General features: G+C 38.0%; 2 protein-coding genes across 5 annotated transcripts; both read left to right on the top strand.

The window, feature by feature from the left end:
- Window positions 1–40: 40 nt before the first annotated feature.
- spata7 (spermatogenesis associated 7) lies at window positions 41–3,721 on the top strand. 3 transcript variants are annotated; one of them, XM_060879070.1, is made up of 11 exons: window positions 41–247; window positions 561–653; window positions 738–779; window positions 880–1,001; window positions 1,106–1,557; window positions 2,131–2,170; window positions 2,270–2,376; window positions 2,477–2,527; window positions 2,749–2,826; window positions 2,899–2,956; window positions 3,185–3,721. In XM_060879070.1, the coding sequence occupies exons 1-11, from the start codon at window positions 205–207 to the stop codon at window positions 3,662–3,664; spliced, it is 1,566 nt and encodes a 521-aa protein (XP_060735053.1). In that variant the 5' UTR covers window positions 41–204; the 3' UTR covers window positions 3,665–3,721. The 3 variants fall into 3 exon arrangements, with proteins under 3 accessions (XP_060735053.1, XP_060735051.1, XP_060735050.1); XM_060879068.1 differs by having other exon boundaries at window positions 732–779; window positions 2,134–2,170; window positions 3,185–3,720; XM_060879067.1 differs by having other exon boundaries at window positions 732–779; window positions 3,185–3,720.
- A 3,750-nt stretch (window positions 3,722–7,471) lies between these two features.
- ptpn21 (protein tyrosine phosphatase non-receptor type 21) lies at window positions 7,472–21,131 on the top strand. Of its 2 annotated transcripts, XM_060879478.1 has the most exons (20): window positions 7,472–7,634; window positions 8,414–8,712; window positions 9,577–9,746; window positions 9,876–9,973; window positions 10,841–10,908; window positions 10,999–11,069; window positions 11,497–11,584; window positions 11,697–11,785; window positions 12,374–12,461; window positions 12,748–12,827; window positions 12,920–13,027; window positions 13,411–13,471; window positions 13,655–13,736; window positions 13,832–15,291; window positions 16,198–16,338; window positions 16,480–16,698; window positions 16,899–17,027; window positions 17,162–17,396; window positions 17,660–17,820; window positions 17,985–21,131. In XM_060879478.1, the coding sequence occupies exons 2-20, from the start codon at window positions 8,533–8,535 to the stop codon at window positions 18,111–18,113; spliced, it is 3,657 nt and encodes a 1,218-aa protein (XP_060735461.1). In that variant the 5' UTR covers window positions 7,472–7,634; window positions 8,414–8,532; the 3' UTR covers window positions 18,114–21,131. The 2 variants fall into 2 exon arrangements, with proteins under 2 accessions (XP_060735461.1, XP_060735462.1); XM_060879479.1 differs by lacking the exon at window positions 12,920–13,027.
- The last annotated feature ends 149 nt before the right edge of the window (window positions 21,132–21,280 follow it).

Raw genomic sequence — 21,280 nt, 5'->3', positions numbered from 1 at the left:
AATGACGCACACTTAGCAACCATCTTGGCGACCAAGAAGCTTTGTAATGGGTTGCTACTTAGCTAGCTAGTTCGAAAAATGTGCCGCTTTAATGTCTACCGTTCGGTAGTCATGAGAATTTCTGTATGTTTTTGTTGATAACACGGTAATGTATAATTCTGTAGGAATATCTGTTTACAGCGATCGTTCTGTTTTGTTCTGAGCATGGGATACTTGGCTGTGTTTCCTGTCATGGATAGAAAGAGAGGTAATATTCAATGGTGAAATGAGCTAATGAGCTAACTACCAAAGTTGTAGCTGCAGTTATAGATCCTGCATATATCTTCTGCTGACCGTATTCTAAATTATTTAAATAGCTATTATCTCATTTAAGACAATTATAAGATTACATATGCGTGCTCTTTTTATTCGATAACTTGTTTGGTTCATGTTTACGTTCATTAATGTGATTAATAAGCTCTCTAGTGTGACACAAAAGCTATACAATTCTCTTCACATCCGTAGAGTTAGTTTAAGGTATATTTAGTTGTGTTAACCCAAACTCTTCGGTGCATTTACAGCACTTTGCCATGGCTCGACTGGCAAGCTGATTAATCAACGCATTATTGAAGATCACATGATCTCTCATTACAAAAAGCTGTACTCAGCAAAAGGTAAGTCATAGAGCATATTTTGTCATATATTATCATTCTTAATATTCTTTATATAATAAACATAATTATTTTTCTTAGCTGCAGTGGACTGTTCAGTACCCAAAAGTATGCGTTGTAATGTAAAATGTAAGTATAAGGTCTAACCTACCTTTACTAAGGCATTATGCCAAAGTATATATATATGTATGAATTCATGATCACTTTCACTCTTTGCTTATGCATACAGATATTGACCAAAAGCGCAGTGAACAGATAAAAAAAGATCCCTCTGGGAGGACACAATCAGCAAGGTCCCTTTCACAGAAGAGTCTTAGGTTGGATAATATTACCTCTTGCTCAACCAGACATGTAAGATGATGTCCACATGTTTACACTGTTTCATTATAAGTTTATGCATTCTACTTTGTGCAAACATTGAGTGTAGAAATGAAAGGATTTTCTTTCATTTGCAGGCGAGACCTTCTGCCCGAGGTGCTGAGAGTACCTATTTTAACTCAGAAGGCTCTGTCATGTCTTCCCCCAGGTTTAGTACTTCATTCCATTGTAAGCAAATTGTATATCCTTCCCAAATGGGCACACAGTCTCAGAACTGTCGGCCATCTTCAGACTTGAGTTACAGAAGCCCAAAATCTCAAATGCAACACTTTACTCTTTCATGTGGCACATCTTCATGTCAGGAGAAGTTTAAAAATTTTCAGGACCCTACACAGAAAACCTACAGTGGTGACATTCTTCATAAACATGCCCACCACTTCACAGAAGAAAAGCCTTTTACCCCAAGAACTCTGAAAACAGATTCCAAGTCCACTCTGTCAACCTATCGTTATTACACTCCTGCAAGTAAAAAAAGAGCTGAAGAAAAGACACAGTCAAAATATAATCAACCAGACGATCACCACAGAAGGTACAATATTACAGATGTTTGTTGCTTTACTGATTGTGTTGATATTCAGTTGTTGTTGTTGTTGTTTTAAATGCATACACATAATATCATGCATGTATTTTACCCTGTACAGGTTTATTTTTTCTGAACTGCTAAGGTTGTCTCTTTCAGAGATCGTGTTTTTTTCCTTGTCGAGTCCTAAAGTCATCACTTCCTGACTACGATGTAGAAGAATCTTTCCCATTCTCATTTTTAGAAATTGAGTAAATGCATTCAAATTATAGCACTCAAATTCATTTGATTTTATTCCTAAGCTTGTTATTTATTCATCTGCACTATCACATAATGTGTTGATGAGCATGATGTACGTGGGACCTTTTAAAGGCTCCCCACATGTGGTCATGATCACAAGGTGATGACTTACTATTTGTTGTACTCGCACAAGCAGAAAGGAAATCTCTTACTGGGAGATCCACTCGGTCGTAGAAAAATAGATACTTTTTTCTGATAAATAGTATAATGTGTCACACTCATTTTACAAAATAATTCAGAAATATACCCTAGTGCTTTATGTAACCATGTCCATTTTCTCAGCAGCAAGCAAAGATCTGCAACAGCACAGGGTTCGCCTGAGGTATATTTGCTAAAATAACATTACATATCCCAGATGGATGGCTGAAATTGCCTTTTTATTTTTATTTATTTATTTATAATTTATTTTTATTTTTTACAGCCATGCAGTGTATACCATGAGTGTTCTGATGAAGAGCCAAATATATTTGGACATTATGGCAGTGAAAATAAATTCACAACCAGAGATTTTTTTCTTAGCTCCTCAAGGTACAAAGCACATTCAGTTACATACTTACTTGAGGTTTTATAAGCACTGTGGGCTCATATGTACACAAGACATACTAAAATACTGTCATTTGTTTTGCAGGGTATCACCAGATGGAATGCGCTCCCCAATTATGAGAAAAGTAACAGCAGAGTAAGCAGAATCTCATGTTAGACATATTAAGGTGTTAATGTTCTTAACTATAGGATTGTGCTGCCTCTGTGGACAACTTGTAGGTTAATAGTGTTGTTCAACTAATACTAGCAGTCTAAATCATGTAGGTATTAATATTGTAAGTTTGTAATAAATCTAGAAATAGATTTAAAATAGATTTCCATGATGATGTCAAAGTTTGCCCTTGTGCTTTTCTTTAGAGAGGAAGAATTAATGTACCTGGAGTTTATGACTGATGTCACAAATGAGATCATACTTCGGGGCATCTATTCTGACAGGTTGGTTTCAGATTTCTGATCTTTTGGTTGCAAGAGCTTTTTCCAGATATGAGCAATGGTATTTTCTTTCAGAGTACTGCAACGCGTGTTTGAGCGTCACATTGACATAAATAAACATCGGTTAGCTGAAGTAAGTATTATTTCTTACACCTTATGTTACTTGAGTGTGATTGACAGTACTTTACTTTTAACATACCTTAGTCAGAATATATAGTATGATAAGTTTTATTAGCTCTGTTTCTATTTTTTGCTTTTTCTAATAAAAAAAAATGATGTGCTAGTAGTAATACAAATTTCAGATACAAAGAGAAGTTTGTTATTCTAATAAAACTAATAAACCAAAACCTTTCATCTCCAGCACAAAATGCGCCACCTACTGGAAGCATTGCAGAATGATTTGCAAAAGCCCCCTTTTTCTTCTGTCACTGTTCTTGAGAACAAGGAAAGTTCATTATTACATAGACACAAGGACTCAATTCTTCAGCAAAAGTTTACACCTGTTAGGGATAAGGACAAATGGGAACCTGATGATGTCATTCCTACATTAGATACCACACCTGTAAATTACAGCATTTCAGAGAACACAAAATCAGTTAGACAAGAAGATAAAAAGGACCTAATGGACCTGGAGCAAGATCATAAAGCAGGACATGCAATATCTTTTGATTTAGAAAACCATCAGCTCAACGAAGAAGACAGTCATCAGATCTGTGCTGATAATGTACTTGATGAACTTGGCAGAAACATGGCCGAGTCCCTAAATGTGTCCGACATTCACAGCTTAGAAGAGGTCACTGAACAAGAGTCATTTGTGAAACTTAGTGATGATGAGTTTTGACATATTGTATATCTATTCAGTTTAAGTATTCAGTTTACTTTTCCAATTCAAGTATTTACAATAAAGACACATTGTTTATTTCTGTAATCAAAGTTTTTTGGACTCAATTGAATTTTTAGATTATTTTACAATTTAGGTGAGTGGAAAAAGCTGTCAGAACACAACCTCCTATTGTATCTAAAGCAACAACCATGAAAAGAAGGGACTTATTTTGCTACACATAAAATCACTTGTTCAGTTTACAGCCGCTTAATAAATACAACAATTATAATGCAGATTCTAAGCATTGGGATAGCAACATTTTCGATGTATACCAAATTACTGACAATGAAATGATGATCAAGAAATGTTGATCAATTGCTACTTGGTCTGCCTGTATTGGTGCTTCGTTACCCTATGTACAAGAAAGCTAACAGCTTCATCCTACAGTAAGTGCAGCATTGAAATTTTGTGTTTTTCTTTTGCTGCAGGAAACACAAACCAAATAGTTTTATATAACAGCAAAGCACAAGGCTAAATTATACAATATAGCAGAAATACTGGGCGGAAAGTCATTAAACGGGAAATAGAAACTATTTGTTATACTGATAGAAGAAAAAAATAATGATTGGGCTTAGCAAGGGCTGCAGCAGGTCATTCTTTTATATGTGATATTTTAAAGTCATTTTTACTGTAAACTGTTGAACAGATCAAGAACACATTAGCTACCATAAAGAGGAGTCATGCTGCACAGAATCTTTTTCTAGAAAAGTTTTTTCAATGCAAATGCAATTAGACATTCATTTAATTACTTTTATTAATAAATAGTAATTAAATCCAGTTTCTTAAAACCAAAACAACCGCTGTTCCAATTGCAAGAAGTCCTGGTTGTTTGTTTATAGATTTTCCTCGATCAACTTGTGCATGTCTATGTGACTGCTAACTTCTTAGATTTTTCCAAATCCAAAAACATTCATTCATTCATTCATCTTCTACCGCTTATCCGAACTACCTCGGGTCACGGGGAGCCTGTGCCTATCTCAGGCGTCATCGGGCATCAAGGCAGGATACACCCTGGACGGAGTGCCAACCCATCGCAGGGCACACACACACACTCATTCACTCACGCAATCACACACTAGGGACAATTTTTCCAGAGATGCCAATCAACCTACCATGCATGTCTTTGGACCGGGGGAGGAAACCGGAGTACCCGGAGGAAACCCCAGAGGCACGGGGAGAACATGCAAACTCCACACACACAAGGTGGAGGCGGGAATCGAACCCCGACCCTGGAGGTGTGAGGCGAACGTGCTAACCACTAAGCCACCGTGCCCCCCATCCAAAAACATTTCAGACTGAATTGATTTTTCAGTCTAATCTTGAGAAGGATGTATATTGTTTGACTTACTTGTAATTATGACAAACTTGCTAAGCACTGACCCACGACCATGAAGCTAATTTACAGTCGCTGATTAAAAATGTTTAGATCCTACCTGTCTGATCAACACCATTTTGTAGAATTAAATGGTGAATCCTCCAGTTTATTGACAGTTAATTATGTGGTCCCTCAAGGATCAGTTCTAGGACCTCTGCTTTTCTCAATATACATGCTTCCATTAGGGAACATCATTAGAATACATGGGATTAGTTTTCACTGTTATGCTGACAATACACAGTTATAGATCTCATCAAAACCAGATGAAATAGCTAAATTGTCCAAATTAACTGAGTGTGTTAGAGAGATAAAAGAGGATGAGCTGTAATTTTCTGTTGTTAAACTCCGATAAGACAGAAATACTACTTATCGTTCCAAAAATCAGTACACATGAACTCTCAAAATTCAACTTCCATTTAGAGGGATGTACTGTTACTAGTAGCTCGACAGAGTTATATTAGACATCAACTTGTCGTTTGAATATTAATATCGCCCATACCACAAAACAGCTTTCTTCCACCTTAGTAATATTGCCAAGCTGAGAAACATCTGATCTGTATCTGATGCTGAGAAGCTAGTTCATGCATTCATGACCTCTAGACTAGACTATTGTAACACTTTACTAGGTGGTTGTCCTGCATCTTTAATAAATAGGCTACAGTTAGTCCAAAATGCAGCTGCCAGAGTTCTTACTAGGACAAGAAAGTATGATCATTTAACCCCAATTTTATCATCTTTACACTGGCTACCTGTTAAGTTTAGAATTGATTACAAACTGCTGCTACTTACGTACAAGGCTCTTAATGGTTTAGCCTCCATGTATCTAACTAACATGTTACAATCCTTCACGCTCCCTAGATAAAAATCAGGACTCCTGGTAGTTCCCAGAATATCTGTCTACTAAAGATGGTAGAGCGTTTTCACATTTAGCTCCCAAACTTTGGAATAGTCTTCCTGAAAGTGTTCGGGGCTCAGACATACTTTCCCAGTTTAAATGTAGATTAAAAACTCATCTCTTTAGTCAGGCGTACACATAATACGTACCATAATATTGTGCACTATTACACCAGACTTGCAAATATTATGAACAGCAGCTACATTAATCCCTCTCCACTGCTTCTCTCTTTCTACCCATCCCGAGGCATCCAGAAATTGTACCAGCTCTGATTGTCTTCCGTGCGACAAAGACTGAGATGAGGCCGACTCTGTGAGAAATCTTGAGGCATCTAGAGATCTACCAGCTCCAGTTAGACTCTGCGATACTAAAGAGGATATGTGAACTCCATGTGGTCTTTTACATTAATACAACATTTGTCAGACTGTATATTTATAATCACACCCTCCAGTGTCACCCATATCAGGATGGGTTCCCCTTTGAGTCTGGTTCCTCTCAAGGTTTCTTCCTTCCATTCTAGGGAGATTATACAAGAGCTATACAAATAAACTTGAATTGAATTGAACTGAATAAATACTTTCTTCTAAGGAGAAAATACGGCTTTAACCCGATTCACAGAACGGTTTTCCTGTGACCCTTTGAGCCAGTGTGTGAGTTCAACATTTTAACGCTCGTACTTGATCGGGAAAACCTGGATCAACTAAATCAACTGAAAGACTTTGTAAATGCTTAAGTGAATACATAGTGCTGTTGATAACCTCCCCTGCAAAGCTTGAACATTTAGCAGAGTAAATGTGAACCAAAAGCTTGAATCTTACGTATGCTTCTTCAGAATCGTAGTTTCGAGTATAATTTGCAGAGTAATAAAAATAAGAAGGAACAGCTGGTATTACAGAAGTCAGATACCTGGTTAGTATATTGATTTCACCGACTTCACATCATTAACACAAGGTGCATAGTGAAGTTATGTGTCCATAAAGAAATTTTAAAAAGCTGTAAACATATTTTACATGTTGTTTAGCTGCTGTGTAGTAAAGTAGCTGGTTTAGATAAAGACCTAAGTGGGCAGCAGCTGCCTCATTCCTGACATTCCCAAAGTAGGGCTTTCCAGCTGTCTGACGTAACACACTTCATTCCTCTGTGTATCATAGCGCTGTGTTCTCACCTTATTCAGTCGTCTGTCATTAAATCATGTAATATCTGTCATTTATATCAAAGTTTATATGTATGTGAATGATAGACTTGTACAACAGTTACAGGTTGACCAGATAGTGGGGTAAATTGTATAACAGGTAAAACTGTAAAATTGTGAAACTGTAAAATAGTCCCGCGGATGGGTACGTATGGGTACGTGTGTGTGTGTGTGTGTGTGTGTGTGTGTGTGTGTGTGTGTGTGTGTGTGTGTGTGTGTGTGTGTGTGTGTGTGTGTGTGTGTGTGTGTGTGTGTGTGTGTGTGTGTGTGTGTGTGTGTGTGTTTCTCTAACCGGAAGTGAAGTATGGGAGCAGTTTCCAGTGTGACCTGTGAGTCTAATGTGCGTGATTCACCAGAAACTTGAGGAAAAATGTACTCAGTTTGCGAGTCTTCATGCCAAACGTGAGTCATCTACCGAAACGACTTGAGTAGATTAAATGGTCCTCACAGCCTGGTTGTTTACAAGGTAAGTGACGGGGTTATAAAGTAGCCTTGTCGGCTAACACAAACACGCAGTAGCTTCACTTAAACTAGCATTATGCTACATGTTAGCTCGAACTTAGGACTCACATTAACTCTGTATCTAATTTTGTTTTTTCTTCACTTTTTAGTTCCCGCATTTTTATTTTCGCATATTTTAGTGTGCAAAAACACCTCACAGCAAACAGGGGCTTTATTTCAGGAGTTTGTTTGTGCTGTTTGCGGCCACTTGTTGCTGCAGCCATGCGTCAGCTTTAGCTAACAACCTGTAGATAAATGTACTGGGGTTTGTTTTGTTTTAGTAAACATGGGTAGGGCTGTATTGTTTATCGAGTTTCTGTGTTTTTGTTGTCCGAGCTGTATATCTGTTTAATTATACAGAGGTATAGAGCTACAAACTCAATGATTCAGCATGGATTGTTGTTATTGTTAATATTCAACAGGTGCTACTAAGATCCCTCTGTTTTGTTGTTGATGGCATATTTCTATAATATCAGTGAATGCTTAAAAAAACAAGATTTTTAAGATTTTTTATCAGGGTTAAAATCTTAAAACGCTGAAAGTTGTGGTTCATGTGATTTTATTAATTTGCTGGCATCTGACAGCTCTCATCAGGATCACACTGTTTGCACAAGTGTGAATTAACAGCATAGTAAGAACAGAGATAAAATGAGTTAGGGATAATCTGTATCTTGTGGGCATAAATGATAAGTAAGCCATAAGACTGCTTCCTAATCTGTTGTCTTATTCCACATTTTTCCCTAGGGATCCATGCAACTGCCTTCTGGAGCAAGAACACAATTTTTCTTAACCCATGGCTTAATTTTAAAGTGAAGCTGTGGAAATTATTCTGTCCTCTGAAAGGTCTATGTTACTGATGAAACATGCCCTTACCGTTTGGATTAAAGCTTAAGAGGACTCGAAGATATACAGTCTCCAGCAAGAGCTGCCTGGTCACACGCATACAGCTGCTTAATGGCGAATTTGTTGAGTTTACACTTTCTGTGGAGAGCACAGGCCAGGAATGTTTGGAAGCAGTTGCTCAGAGACTCGAGTTACGAGAGGTTTGTATTGTTTTAAGCTGATGGAAGATTCGTGTGTGGGAAGGGTACTGTTTGTGAATGTTAAAACATAAATCTCAATCAGTATTGAAATGCATGTGTCCATTATTGTGTGCCCACGTTAATGCCTATTCTACCACCATAATATAGTACAGGCAACCCTCTTTTTTTTCTTTCCTCTTCAATATCATTGTATTTCATTCACCGCACCTTGAGGTAGAGGTATTTAGTTGATGTAAAATGTATAGGCACCAATATGTCGGTGTTAAAGACTGAAACTTATTATTTCTTCCTTTGTTTGGTGATTTCATACCTTATAGACGTCTTACCTAATAACAATCTTCTAGACTGTTCAACTTTTACTCACTGTGTAATAATGCAAGTGAATCTCTAAATCAGATTACACAAGGATAGATGTCGTGTTTGATCAAAACAAAACCACATGCAAAGTTTGTGTTTTGAACTTCATGAATATAATTGCTTTGAAATGTTACATGTGATCATTAACTGTACAGCACCTTCTGTGGCATTGTGTCCTTGAGAATGCAGCTGGTGGTTTGAGTAAAGGATGTGTATCTGTGGCTAAACAGCATGCCATCCACATAGTCATGGCTGGGATTCTTCGGTGACCGCCTAGAGACTATGAACAGCCATATGGCAGGTGTTCTGTATTGGACCACGTTTATGAATTGTTATGGTTTGTTAATTATTGTCAAATGCTTTTTCCTGAGTTGTCATGAAGGCTAGTTCTTTGGAAGTTGGTCTCGGTTTTTCTTATTGTTTCTTTGCCCTGACTTTTCAAAAAATAAATAAAATAAAAATGCTTCTTTACCTGTACAGTTTACTGATATTCTGGTTATTCTGCAGATAATGTATTTCAGTCTCTGGTACTTCAATAAACAAAACCAGCAACGATGGATTGATTTAGAAAAGCCTCTGAAGAAACAACTTGACAAGTATGGACAGGAGCCCACTGTTTACTTTGGAGTCATATTCTATGTGCCAACAGTTTCCCAACTACAACAAGAGATAACCAGGTGAATAAGATGCTTGATCTGTATTGATGGTGTCTTAATTGACACAGCTAATCATTATGGCTCTTAGAATTATGTAAATGCAAAACTTAATTATGTTACTAGTTATAATGTTCAAGTGCTCTCCAACAGATACCAGTATTACCTCCAGCTTAAGAAAGATGTTTTGGAGGGCAGGATTCCTTGTTCAATAGAACAAGCCATCCGCTTAGCTGGCCTGGCTGTACAAGGTACCTTTAACAGTATGGATTTCAGGATTATGCTTTTACATGACTTGTTAATTTAATTATAATTCCATATCTAGATATGTAATTTCATAAACAATATTTTAAAATTGCCCTTGCCTGTTTGGCCACTTATATAATTAAGTTACTCACACAGAATTACTGAACTAAGCTAGCTGAGCTTGTAGGTTTAAGATTTCTGGCCTCAGTTTTTGCCAAGGGGAAGAATCTCAAACCCTTCTGGCAAAGATATATCTGGCAGCACAAGTTACTGGCGTGGAGTTAACATAGCAATGGAACTGACATCACTAACAGTTGCAGCCAGATCTAAACTGCTTCTCCATGTGCATCTCATACAGAGAAAGAATGCCACTTGCTGTGATGCATTGGCTAATAATTGCACAGTCAAAGTCTTTAGTTTGATTTGGGTCAGGTAGATCAAGTGTTTAACACAAGTTATTTTTGTGTATGAGCAATGCTGTGCGTGAAACCTTTTAGCTATTCTAATACTTTGGATTGTCAGAATAGCTTCTGTACATTTCTAACAGGCTGCCTGGTCCTGGTGTTACTGATGGACTCATGGTTACAAAGGCAAAAATAGATTCCTTGCATGTCAAATTACTTTTTTTTTTCTTAATGATGTCCTTGTTGAAATATGCTACAGAATGTTTGCAGCAAAGCTAGTTGTATTTTATATTTAATAAAAAAATTAATAAAAATAATAAAATCCACTGCTGCTAGACATGATCACAAAACAGTAGACATAATTAAGAAATAGCCACTGAGACCATTTTGAGTGCTTAAGGTACTGAAATTATACCAAAACTATTCAAATTAAGGGGCTTGTATTTTTACTGTTTTTTTTTTTTTTAGCTGACTTTGGTGACTTCAACCGCTATGACTCACAGGAATTTCTTCAAAAATTTGTTCTTTTCCCTATGGTGAGTTTTTGTAAATTAATTTTTGTATTTCATGTTATTTAGTGTCCAACACACTGAATGAATCCCTTTTGCAATTCCTTCTCTATATAGGAATGGATTCAAGATGAGAGGGTTGTTGAAGAAGCCACTCAAAAAGTTGCCCTGCTTTACCAAAGCTACCGGTGAGCATCATCATAAAGATTATTGCTTCAAATATTTTATTTGCATTGTTTTATATTTGTTGAAACATACAACACAGAACACTGAATATTCTTGAAAGTTCTCAGTAAATGACTTCACTGAAACATCTGCTGCATTTTAAGGCTTAATTTTTTTAAAAGATTTTTAGACAAGCAGATAAAATATGAACCTACTGATATCTGTCAAGGACTTTAGTAAAAAAAAGAACTGTTTGGATGTTTTAAAAATCCAAGATAATCCAATTTTGCAAAGATCTGTTGCATTTTTGGCTGTTGGATTTTAATGTTTTTAATGACTCGTTATGCAAAATGACTAATTCGATTTGGAATATATCGTGCTTAGGTAAGCAACAATTTCCTGATTATGGTGTTTGTCTTTTTCACGTTCTAACTCTGTCCGTACTGATAGAGGTCTGCCAGTACAAGAAGCTGAACTGTTGTACATGCAAGAAGTTGAGAAGATGGAGGGCTATGGTCAAGAAAGTTTTCAAGCAAAGGTAAAATGATTCTGTGCAAATCCCATATATATTAATATAATATTAGTGTGTGTGTATATATATGTATGTGTGTGTGAAATAAATAATCGTTTTTGCATTTACTACCATGCAGGATAGCCAGAGTGGAGATATACTTATTGGATCCTGTCTGGATGGTATTTTTGTTAAACACAAAAATGGCCGAGCACCTCTCCTATTCCGGTGTGTATTTATGAGGTGGATTCCCGTTGTATGTTATTCATGTTGAAAAAGGGAAAGGAGTCATCATATATTCCATACATATATGTATATACTATACGGACACTTCATATCATCGTATTTGTATGTATATGCTGAACTTTCCATTATACATTTAGTCCGCCATTGTATGTGAAGTCAACCGCCACTGTTTGGGGAAGGCTTTCCAATAGATTTTGGAGTGTGGCTTTGGGCATTTGTGCACATTTAGCCTTAATAGTGTTAGTGATGTTAGACCCTGATGTTAGATGTAAAACGTCCTGCCTTGTAGCCCGATTCCCAATTGAGCCCAAAAGTGTAAATAAGTTCGGGCTGGAACAGATTAAGGATCGGTCCATTAGTTCTGGTGAACAGGAATTATAATATTTCTATAGATATTTTAGACAATTGTGCTTCACACCCAGTGTGAAAAACAAGTCGGGAAATGCCTACATATGGGTGTGATGATGACTGCATACTTTTGACAATATACTGTATGTGTCTGTTTTTAAGCCATAAGCTTTCATTCATTTAAAGGGTATTGCATGGCTGAATTTCTTTTCCCAAATTTAGATGGAATGACATTAACAACATGACACACAACAAGTCTTTCTTTGCCCTGGAGCTGGCCAACAAAGAAGACACCATTCAGTTTCAGACTGTAAGTTCTGTCAAGTGAATTGTGCTTCTTATTATCATCACAGGCATTTAAAATACTTTTCTTGTCTCAAAATTGCCTACTGTAATGTGGTTTGAGCTATGTGCTCATGCCTGTGTATATTAATAGATAGGTGTGTCTCCACACATAAAATTCTTGCATGCGCATAAAAGGCTGGGTGTAACTGGTGTCTAAAACGTAGGCTACTGTTTTCATCTGAATACAATAGGGCATATTCATGGATGCTTGTGATTCTTGCCTGTTTTTGTAAATGTCCTGTCCCTTTCAGGAAGACATGGAGACTTCCAAATATGTCTGCAGAATGTGCCTGGCACGACACAGGTTCTACAAGATCAACAAAAGTACTCTGTAAGTGTGTGTTTCAGGCTATCCCTTTAGGTATATGGTGTGTATGTGTCCTGCTCCTTATTGCTTCATCCTTATCACTTTCCTGTCTCCAGAGAGGAATCTGAAGCTCCACCTTCTGAAAGCTCCCAGAAGTCCATTCTCACTCTTTCATTTCCACGCTTTCCAATGCTCTCTCGTTCCTCTCTGCCTTCTAACAAGGGGTGAGCAAGACTGTTTCAGCTGTCACCTACTCTTTCTGCTCAAAAGAAATCTGCATGATTTAAAAAAGTTCCAAAGACTTAAGGAAAGTCCTATTTTACTAGTTGCTAACAAGAAAATCTTCACATTTTTGTACCATGTCTGCGCCATTATGAGTTGTATAATTTGTGTACAGTTGCATTTTCAGGTTGAGGCACACTCTTTAAATTTTATCTTTTGAACTGAAGCTCTTTGACGTAACTGTAGTCTGTGTTTTGACAAGGATCTTGGAATATGCCAATATATTATCCTCCAATTGCCTCAACCACCAGAGATGCAATAGGACTGTTGCATTCTGTTGGACTGTGGTCTGGTTTGTTTCAATCTGTTTCATCTGTTTTGACAGCCAAGCTGAACCAGCGCCAGTGAACCCGGTTAGACGGCGCTCCTCCACAAGAATTTCAATGGTAGGTATAACCTAAATACTTTTCTGTTTGGACAGCTTTTTATGGTTGCCATGTCATTTGCCTTTCTGGATCTTTCTATGGAAATAGAATGGCTGTTATGGCTGAATTATATCCACGTGATTTCTCTTGGAACATATGGTGAGCTCATAATCTGAACAGTGGTGCCTTTTTTTCTTGCTGAAGCCCAAACCTCAGACATACATGATGCCACCACCACAGTTGCACTACAGTAGCCATTACCGGGAGCCTTACAAATCCTCTCAAGGTAAAACAAAACCTTTCCATGTGTCTTATTAGCCATATTTATATGATGAGCTTTTAATGTCTGTACATTTGATGGACACTTTCTCATTCTCACAGACAATCTTTATATGAACAATCACAACGGTTACTACTACCACTCTCAGACCAGTCTAGACCGTTCACCACATGAGTATAATGGAAGAATCCGGAATGGCAGTGTGTACAGTGCCCACAGCACCAGCTCCCTCACCAACCCCCAACACTATATGCAGCCGTCACCAATGTCCTCAAATCCAAGCATCACTGGCAGTGACATCACACGGCCTGACTACGTGCCCTCTCAACGTCATAGTGTATTGATCCCACCCTCATATCGTGCCACACCCGACTACGAGAGCGTGATGCGCCAAAAGAACCACAGTGCCATGGTAGCCATGCCTGATCGTCATAGCCACTCTATGAGGAACCTCAACATTGGCAACTCTTATGCCTACAGCCGACCTGATCCACTTGTGTACAGCCAACCTGAGATCCGTGAGCACAGAGGAACAGCAGCTCAGTATCACCTCCACTACAGCTTTCATAGCCCATCACCATACCCATACCCAGGTGAGAGGAGGCCAGTGGTGGGTGCCGTCAGCGTGCCTGAGCTTACTGATGTGCAGTTGGCGCAGGCCCATGCTTACCCGGCACCCAACATCATGGGGGCTCAAGTGTATCGACCGCCTCCGCCTTATCCCTACAGCCGCCCGCGGCCCGCCAACAGCACACCAGACTTGTCACGTCATCTCCATGCGAGCAGCAGCAGCCCTGACCTTATTACACGCCGTGTACACCATTCTGTGCAAACTTTTCAGGAAGATAGCCTGCCTGTGGCACACTCGCTACAAGAAATGAGTGAGCCGCTCATCCCCACTGTCACACGACGCCCTTACACACACAAGCGGAACTCTATTGAGCTCGCTGGCTTGACGTATGGGCTGGAAAACATGAGAATGAAGGAGAGGACAGTTTCTGTTTCTGCCTCCGAAACGGCGCCCAAGCTCATTCCACCTGTTGCTCACCCTGCATCTGCTTCTACCTCGGAGCTTGACGTCTTCCAGGAGAGAACTGAGGCTGAAGACATGGTTCTAAAAGACAATGTGCACTATGGTCACAAAAAATCCCTATCTGATGCCACCATGTTGGTCCACAGTAGTGGAGAGGAAGAAGAGTTTGAGGATGACAGCGGCCGACACACACCCCAGTCGCAGGATGCTGTAGCAGCCCCCAAGGAACATGTCAATGTTCTTGAGATCCCTCTAAGGGAGACACCTCTGCCTGCCTATCCTTTCAGCCCCAGTTTGGATCAGGTTATGCCCAGCCCTCTGGGATTTCAACCGCAGCCTCGTATCCGGGAGCAGGATGAGACAGGATCTCTTTACCCATATAGTGAGGCAGATGCCATCATGCCTTCATTTTCAGAGGGCGATCTGAGCAACCAAAGTCGATGGAAGCCTAAAAGAGAAACGATCAAAAAAAGACCAGTTTCAGATGTGCCTTCTGCACGAAGAAACATCGATGGCCTTCCACCACCTGTAAGACCTTCTTTAGTTAACTTGTATTCATAACACGTTTCATACTGGACATCTTTAAATAATTGTAGAAGAATCAAAATTTTAGAAGTTGTATCATGCTAGCTACACTTGGATGAAGCCTAATCTGCTAACAGAACATAAAAGAACATCAGAATAAGAGGTATAGTAAATCAGAATAGAGTAAACTATGATAGGTCAGCTAGAAAGATTTGTTTTCAAAACATAATGCCTTATTATAATCTATTATTTTAGAATTATATTTCAAAGCAGAATGTTGAGGGACACTTCACAATTTAACCTTTAAGTGTGAATTTAAAGATAATTCCGATGTCATTTAAAACATGTACAAGGCAACTGAACAATCCACTTGAATGCTGATGTAACATTAGCAACTTTTTACACTTTGACGAGACTTACAAGCTTATCTTTATCACTAACTTGTCTTTGACATGTAGCAAACAGTCCAAAGTTCAGGGTGCTGTTCTTCCATAACCTGCAATCAGCTTTTCATGTACACATGCTCGAGTGTTTATTTGTCATGTGAAGATATTGTAGTTAATGTTCTCATGCATAAATATGGTATGATAATTTTTTTATTGTTATTTTTACACTAACCACAAGAAAGAGATCGGTAGGTTTGTGTGTTGTATACATGGCTTGACAACTTTTAAATGCAGAACAAAACTTTTTTATTATTAGTTTGAATTGAAAGTATCGCGATATTTCTGGTTATAGGAGGGGACGTAAATTTTGTACCTCTGAAGAATGTAGTAGAGCGGGTGAGCAAGCAGGTTAGCAAGCAAGACCGGCTACATTCCTCAGAGTGCTAGGAGAGTCTGTACGCCGTAATACTTCCTCTAGTAGGCTCTCTGAATCTCACTCTAGCTACCACCATCCTCACAACAGGGCATGAAGAAAGGCTTCCGTTCAGAGATAAAGAAGACGGGTCCGCTGAAGCTGGCGACTCTCAATGGTTTGACACTTGCTCGAATGCCTGTAGCCGATGAGGCCAAAGATGAACATGGGAAAGCCTCTAATGATGACAGGGTAGGAATGAAGTTCAATTTTGCGTTTATTCCTACTACATTGTGTTCATCTGTAAAAAGATTATTTGTGTACATAATTTAGAGTTTTTTCTACCATTTATCACAGTCATGAGTTTATATTTGTTTGATTGTGTTGTTTTAGTGTAAGCTACTAGAGCAACACCTGGAGCAGGGCCTGGTGTTTACAGAATATGAGCAAATGCCAAAGAAATGGCCCAGCAGTGAGTGCAGCATTGCACAGCTTCCAGAGAATGCAGAGCGAAACCGCTTTCAAGATGTGCTGCCTTACGATGAGACACGGGTGGAGCTTGTACCCACTAAAGAGAACAACACAGGATATATCAATGCCTCACATATCAAGGTAGGTGATTCACACTTTTATAGTAAGTCCAAGTCATGTAGAGAGCATTGAGAGCTATCTTGTGCTGCCATGGATTCTTTAGTAATTGTCATTCCTGTAACTGAATTTTTGGTTTTACTTTGTTGATTAAGGCGTGGTAGCTCTCAGATGCTCTTAATCAGTGCTACTTGTTAATACTGTGTTGTCCGTGTCTGTAATAGCTTACAATAGGGGGAGAGGAGTGGAATTATATTGCAGCTCAGGGTCCCCTCCCTAACACATGTCAAGACTTCTGGCAGATGGCTTGGGAACAAGGGGTTGCAATTATTGCAATGGTTACTGCTGAAGAGGTGTGTATTTTTGACATATATGCGTAGTCAAGTTAAGTACAGGTCTTTCTTAAACAGATGCATGTGGTGCACTTTTTTTTTTTTTTTTTTTTTTTTTTTTATATATATAAACATTTTGATGTCATCCTTTGCAGGAGGGAGGACGAGAAAAGAGCTTCCGTTACTGGCCCCGTCTAGGCTCCCGCCACAACACTGTTACCTATGGCCGCTTTAAGATAACCACACGTTTTCGTACAGATTCTGGTTGCTATGCCACCACAGGCCTGAAGATTAAACACCTACTGACAGGCCAGGAGCGAACTGTCTGGCACCTGCAATACATGGATTGGCCTGACCACAGCTGCCCTGAAGATTTTAAAGGCTTTCTGTGTAAGTTAAAGAAGTCTTAAATGGCTAAATGACAAATGTGTCACAGTGATACTAGGTTCATAAAATGTAATCTGTAATTCAAACCAAATGTTTTTGATTATATATGATGATTTTCTGTGTGTGTTTTAGTATTATAATGGTTTATATGGTTTAGCAGTATAATTGTCTAAAAGTAGGTAGAGGACAGGGTTTGGTTTTTGTCCTTGATGAAATTTGACTAGGGTGTAACTAGCTCAGTAAACTTCTTATAATATCTGTCCCAGCATATTTGGAGGAGATTCAGTCTGTGAGGCGGCATACCAACAGCACCAGCGATCCAAAGAACACAAACCCTCCTGTGCTAGTACACTGTAGTGCAGGGGTGGGGCGCAGCGGTGTGGTCATTCTCTCTGAGATCATGGTCGCCTGTATGGAACATAATGAGGTATATGCACACATTACTTATTCTGGCATTAGTGCAGGAAAGGTTGTTATGTCTAAGTTTAACCTGTAGTTGACTATGCTTACTATTTCCTTTAAATAAAGGTGATTGAAATGCAAAGGAAGGTTGAGCTGGACATTTTAACCCGTTAACCTCTGTCGTTGTAGATGCTGGACGTCCCCACTGTTCTGAGCCTGCTGCGACAGCAACGCATGATGATGGTGCACACAGTTTCTCAATACACCTTCATTTACAAAGTTCTAATACAGTTTCTTAAAAACTCCAGACTTATATAAGCTCACATTGTTGCTTATGCTGTCACATGCCTGGACAATGTTTTTGTCATAACTGGAACAGGTCATTAGGCCCCTCAGGATTTTGCAGAGTGTGAAAGGGCAGTGTGCTGAAGGGAGATAGACTGCAGTCTCCTTACTTCCACTCCATGAGCTCTTTCTCTGAGTATTAGTGATGGAGCTAGGGCAGGTATGAACGATGCTGGAAACCAGCATGTACATTCTCATTAATCAGTATTATTCAGATATTTCACTGTGGAGTTTTAAACTATACTATTGCTACTAATGAATCTCAGCACTTTTTATTTTACTACATTGAGCAAAGGACACTAATGCTGCATCTTTATTGTTAAATGTATAACAATATTGAACGCTTTTTAATGGTTTCTTTTTTCTTAATGCCTATCTTGGTTGATAGTTGAAGGTTTACTGAGTTGATATGAACATTATGGTCCCAGTGTTTAAGTGTGTAAGTTTAAGGGTGAAAATGAAGGAATCTATTGTGTATTGTAGGATGGCTACATTTGTCCTCTTACAATTTGAATATGTGCTCAAAATGAAGGATATGATAACTAAAACTATATGGCTCTGCACTCTCGCTTGAGGTTTGCATTAATGTATGCAGTGCTTCACATATAAAGAAGTATTGTGTTTGGCTTAAGTACACACACTGCACAGCTGCTGTGCATCATGGGTAAGTTTACAACCAAAGACAAGTGAAGATTTTTGTGTGTGTATATTTTTGTTGATTGTATAACGCAAGTATTATAAAATAATTTAATAACGTTCCATATCCCTCATGTCTCGGTAAGGATTTATTAAACCCAAGACTTTTTAATCCAAGAGTTTTTTAATGCAACTAATAATCAGAGTGGTGTCAAACCTTTTTTTTTTGTGGGGTGGGGGGTTTGAAGAATAACAAATCTTTTGTTTTTATTTGTTGTTTATAACCTAGTTCCTTAGCCAAACAACAAATGATAACGTACCAAAGAAGCTGCATTTTCCAGCTTAGATTGTTACCAATGTTTTTAAATTACGTACATATTAAGCTTGGCTAGAAATACAATACTATAAGTAAGAGACTTATGATATAATATGGAATAACGAAATTGAGGTGATGTGCCGTCTTAGTTTAATCCATGTGTGCACATACACTTAAAACTTGTGCAGTTCTTGCCAAGCCTGGAAATCTGTGGTGATGCAAGCGATTGCAGCCTTTTTGTCTATTGCCTAGATTTCACAACAAAACCGATAAGCAGTTAAAGCACAAGTTATAACTTTGTCTACAATTTGAGATGAGATAAGGACTTTGGATCTGAGACAAGGACTTTCCTGGATCTGTTGTTGGATCAGGAATTACAAGCATCAGCAGTGCTTCACTGTATGGGTCACTCGGACTCCAGTTCAAAAGCATCACCTTTTAAGATTCTGCTGTTTTCATACATTGTGTAAATGTGAATGCTACTGAATTCAGCATCGAATTGGCTTTGGATCACGAATACATGTAGGTTAAATTAGTTATAATTATTCTAAAACACTGGAGTCTGTTTGGCTTACTGTCTCTGTTGGCTCCAGAATGCATTTGACTTAAATGTATTAAATGAATTAAAACACATGGAATTGATAAAATAACTTGCTGTTGTCAAGCCTGTATGAAATCACATGGAGGGTTTAATTTAGATTAGCAGTAGCGTGAGGGCATTGGGGAATACCTATTTCTGTTAAAATCAGTAGTTTTTTCACAAATTGGGTCTAGACACATTAAAGAAAGTTCTTTTCTTAGGAAACAAATGCAATCTTGGTTATTTGTTGATCATTTTGATGAAGCAAATTAAAATATTTCATTTGATCAGCACTGTAGCTAGATTGTTTTGACTCTTCACCGTATTACCTCAGTCAAATGATTTGTTTATTATTATTTACGAAGGGCTTATGGTATTTTGGTAGCATTCAGAGTTCCTGGCAAATCCAGAAACAGCTAAGCTCCAAAAACTTCAGGGTGAAATGTGGTCAACAGCCCAGCAATTTTGACAGAACTATTTTTGCAGTATTTAATCATTGCAACAGATTTGTATTTGAATACAAATAGGTTTCTCATTGAATGTGCCATGTGTTTACAATCATAGTTGCTCTCCTTTTTTTCTAAAAGTTTAGATAATTTTTATTTATCAAAAAGAGCTAAAGTTTTATACTCAAAATGCTGAAATTTTGTGCCCTTTGTTTTGCATGTCTATTAAACAAGGATGGGCTTTGTCCATTTATTATAGACTAAAACTAAGTTAATTTGGTGTGTGAATCAATTTCAATTGATTTTTTTCCCATCATCCTTACCATAGTTTAAAGGTTTCAAAGAAATTAAGAGACATGCCATATTTACACTATTAACATTTATACCATACGCTAATTTGTGAGTTGCTTTTTGCACATTAATACCTAATATACCCAGTTCTGCTCAGACTCTTAAGATAAACAAGAGTATTTAAAAAGCTGTTCTGTTCTAAATTGCCTGCAGTTTGTTTGTACATAGAGAACAGCATCTGTTTTCTTTTTCCCCAGACTGTTTAACTGACATGTATGTATATTAAAGAGACTTTGAATTGAAATAGAAGAGCAGATTGCCCACAAATTTGTGCTTTTGTTTTACAAAATGTAAAATCTTTGTAGCTGGATTCATGAGTTAGGATTTACAGGATTTACCTACTTCTCCCACTTATTACTATAATACAATGTTACAGAGATTGAATGAAATATTACGGACAAAAGTCAACGCTGACTGCTATTGTTGTGGCTGTATTGTTTCAATATATGTATAGAGCTGTCATCATGTTTATGTTGTTAATTGTAGTTATACTATTGATTTTAATGGTAGTTTTCTTTGCATTAGCAATGCCTTTGTAGTAATGTCTGTCACTTGTGTCTCATGGGTCGAGGATGTATCCTTAAGTCATCACAATTCATATCAAATAACAAATCACTTGTCCAGAGAAAAGCTTTCATTCAGCAAATAAATATTTTAAATTATTTGGGTTTTTGTTTGACATTAATATCTGAATAGCTACTAATTGTTGACTCTAACTCCAGTTTTTATGTCTCCAGCTGACTTCTTACCCAGGTTTTGTTTGACAGTGGCCTTCAGCTCATCTGCGTGTTTTGATCTCTTGTTTATCATT

This window comes from Tachysurus vachellii, chromosome 10, assembly GCF_030014155.1.
Source record: "Tachysurus vachellii isolate PV-2020 chromosome 10, HZAU_Pvac_v1, whole genome shotgun sequence".
Classification (NCBI taxonomy): domain Eukaryota; kingdom Metazoa; phylum Chordata; class Actinopteri; order Siluriformes; family Bagridae; genus Tachysurus; species Tachysurus vachellii.
This window is presented reverse-complemented; position numbering and strand designations above follow the sequence as displayed.

Coding starts and splice junctions, on each gene's coding strand:
- spata7 (XM_060879067.1), top strand. CDS start 205: ATGGGATACTTGGCTGTGTTTCCTGTCATGGATAGAAAGAGAG. Junction 780..879: donor TATGCGTTGTAATGTAAAAT/GTAAGTATAAGG, acceptor TTATGCATACAG/ATATTGACCAAAAGCGCAGT. Junction 1,558..2,130: donor CCAGACGATCACCACAGAAG/GTACAATATTAC, acceptor CCATTTTCTCAG/CAGCAAGCAAAGATCTGCAA.
- ptpn21 (XM_060879478.1), top strand. CDS start 8,533: ATGCCCTTACCGTTTGGATTAAAGCTTAAGAGGACTCGAAGATATACA. Junction 11,585..11,696: donor AAGAAAGTTTTCAAGCAAAG/GTAAAATGATTC, acceptor ACTACCATGCAG/GATAGCCAGAGTGGAGATAT. Junction 16,339..16,479: donor AAGCCTCTAATGATGACAGG/GTAGGAATGAAG, acceptor GTGTTGTTTTAG/TGTAAGCTACTAGAGCAACA.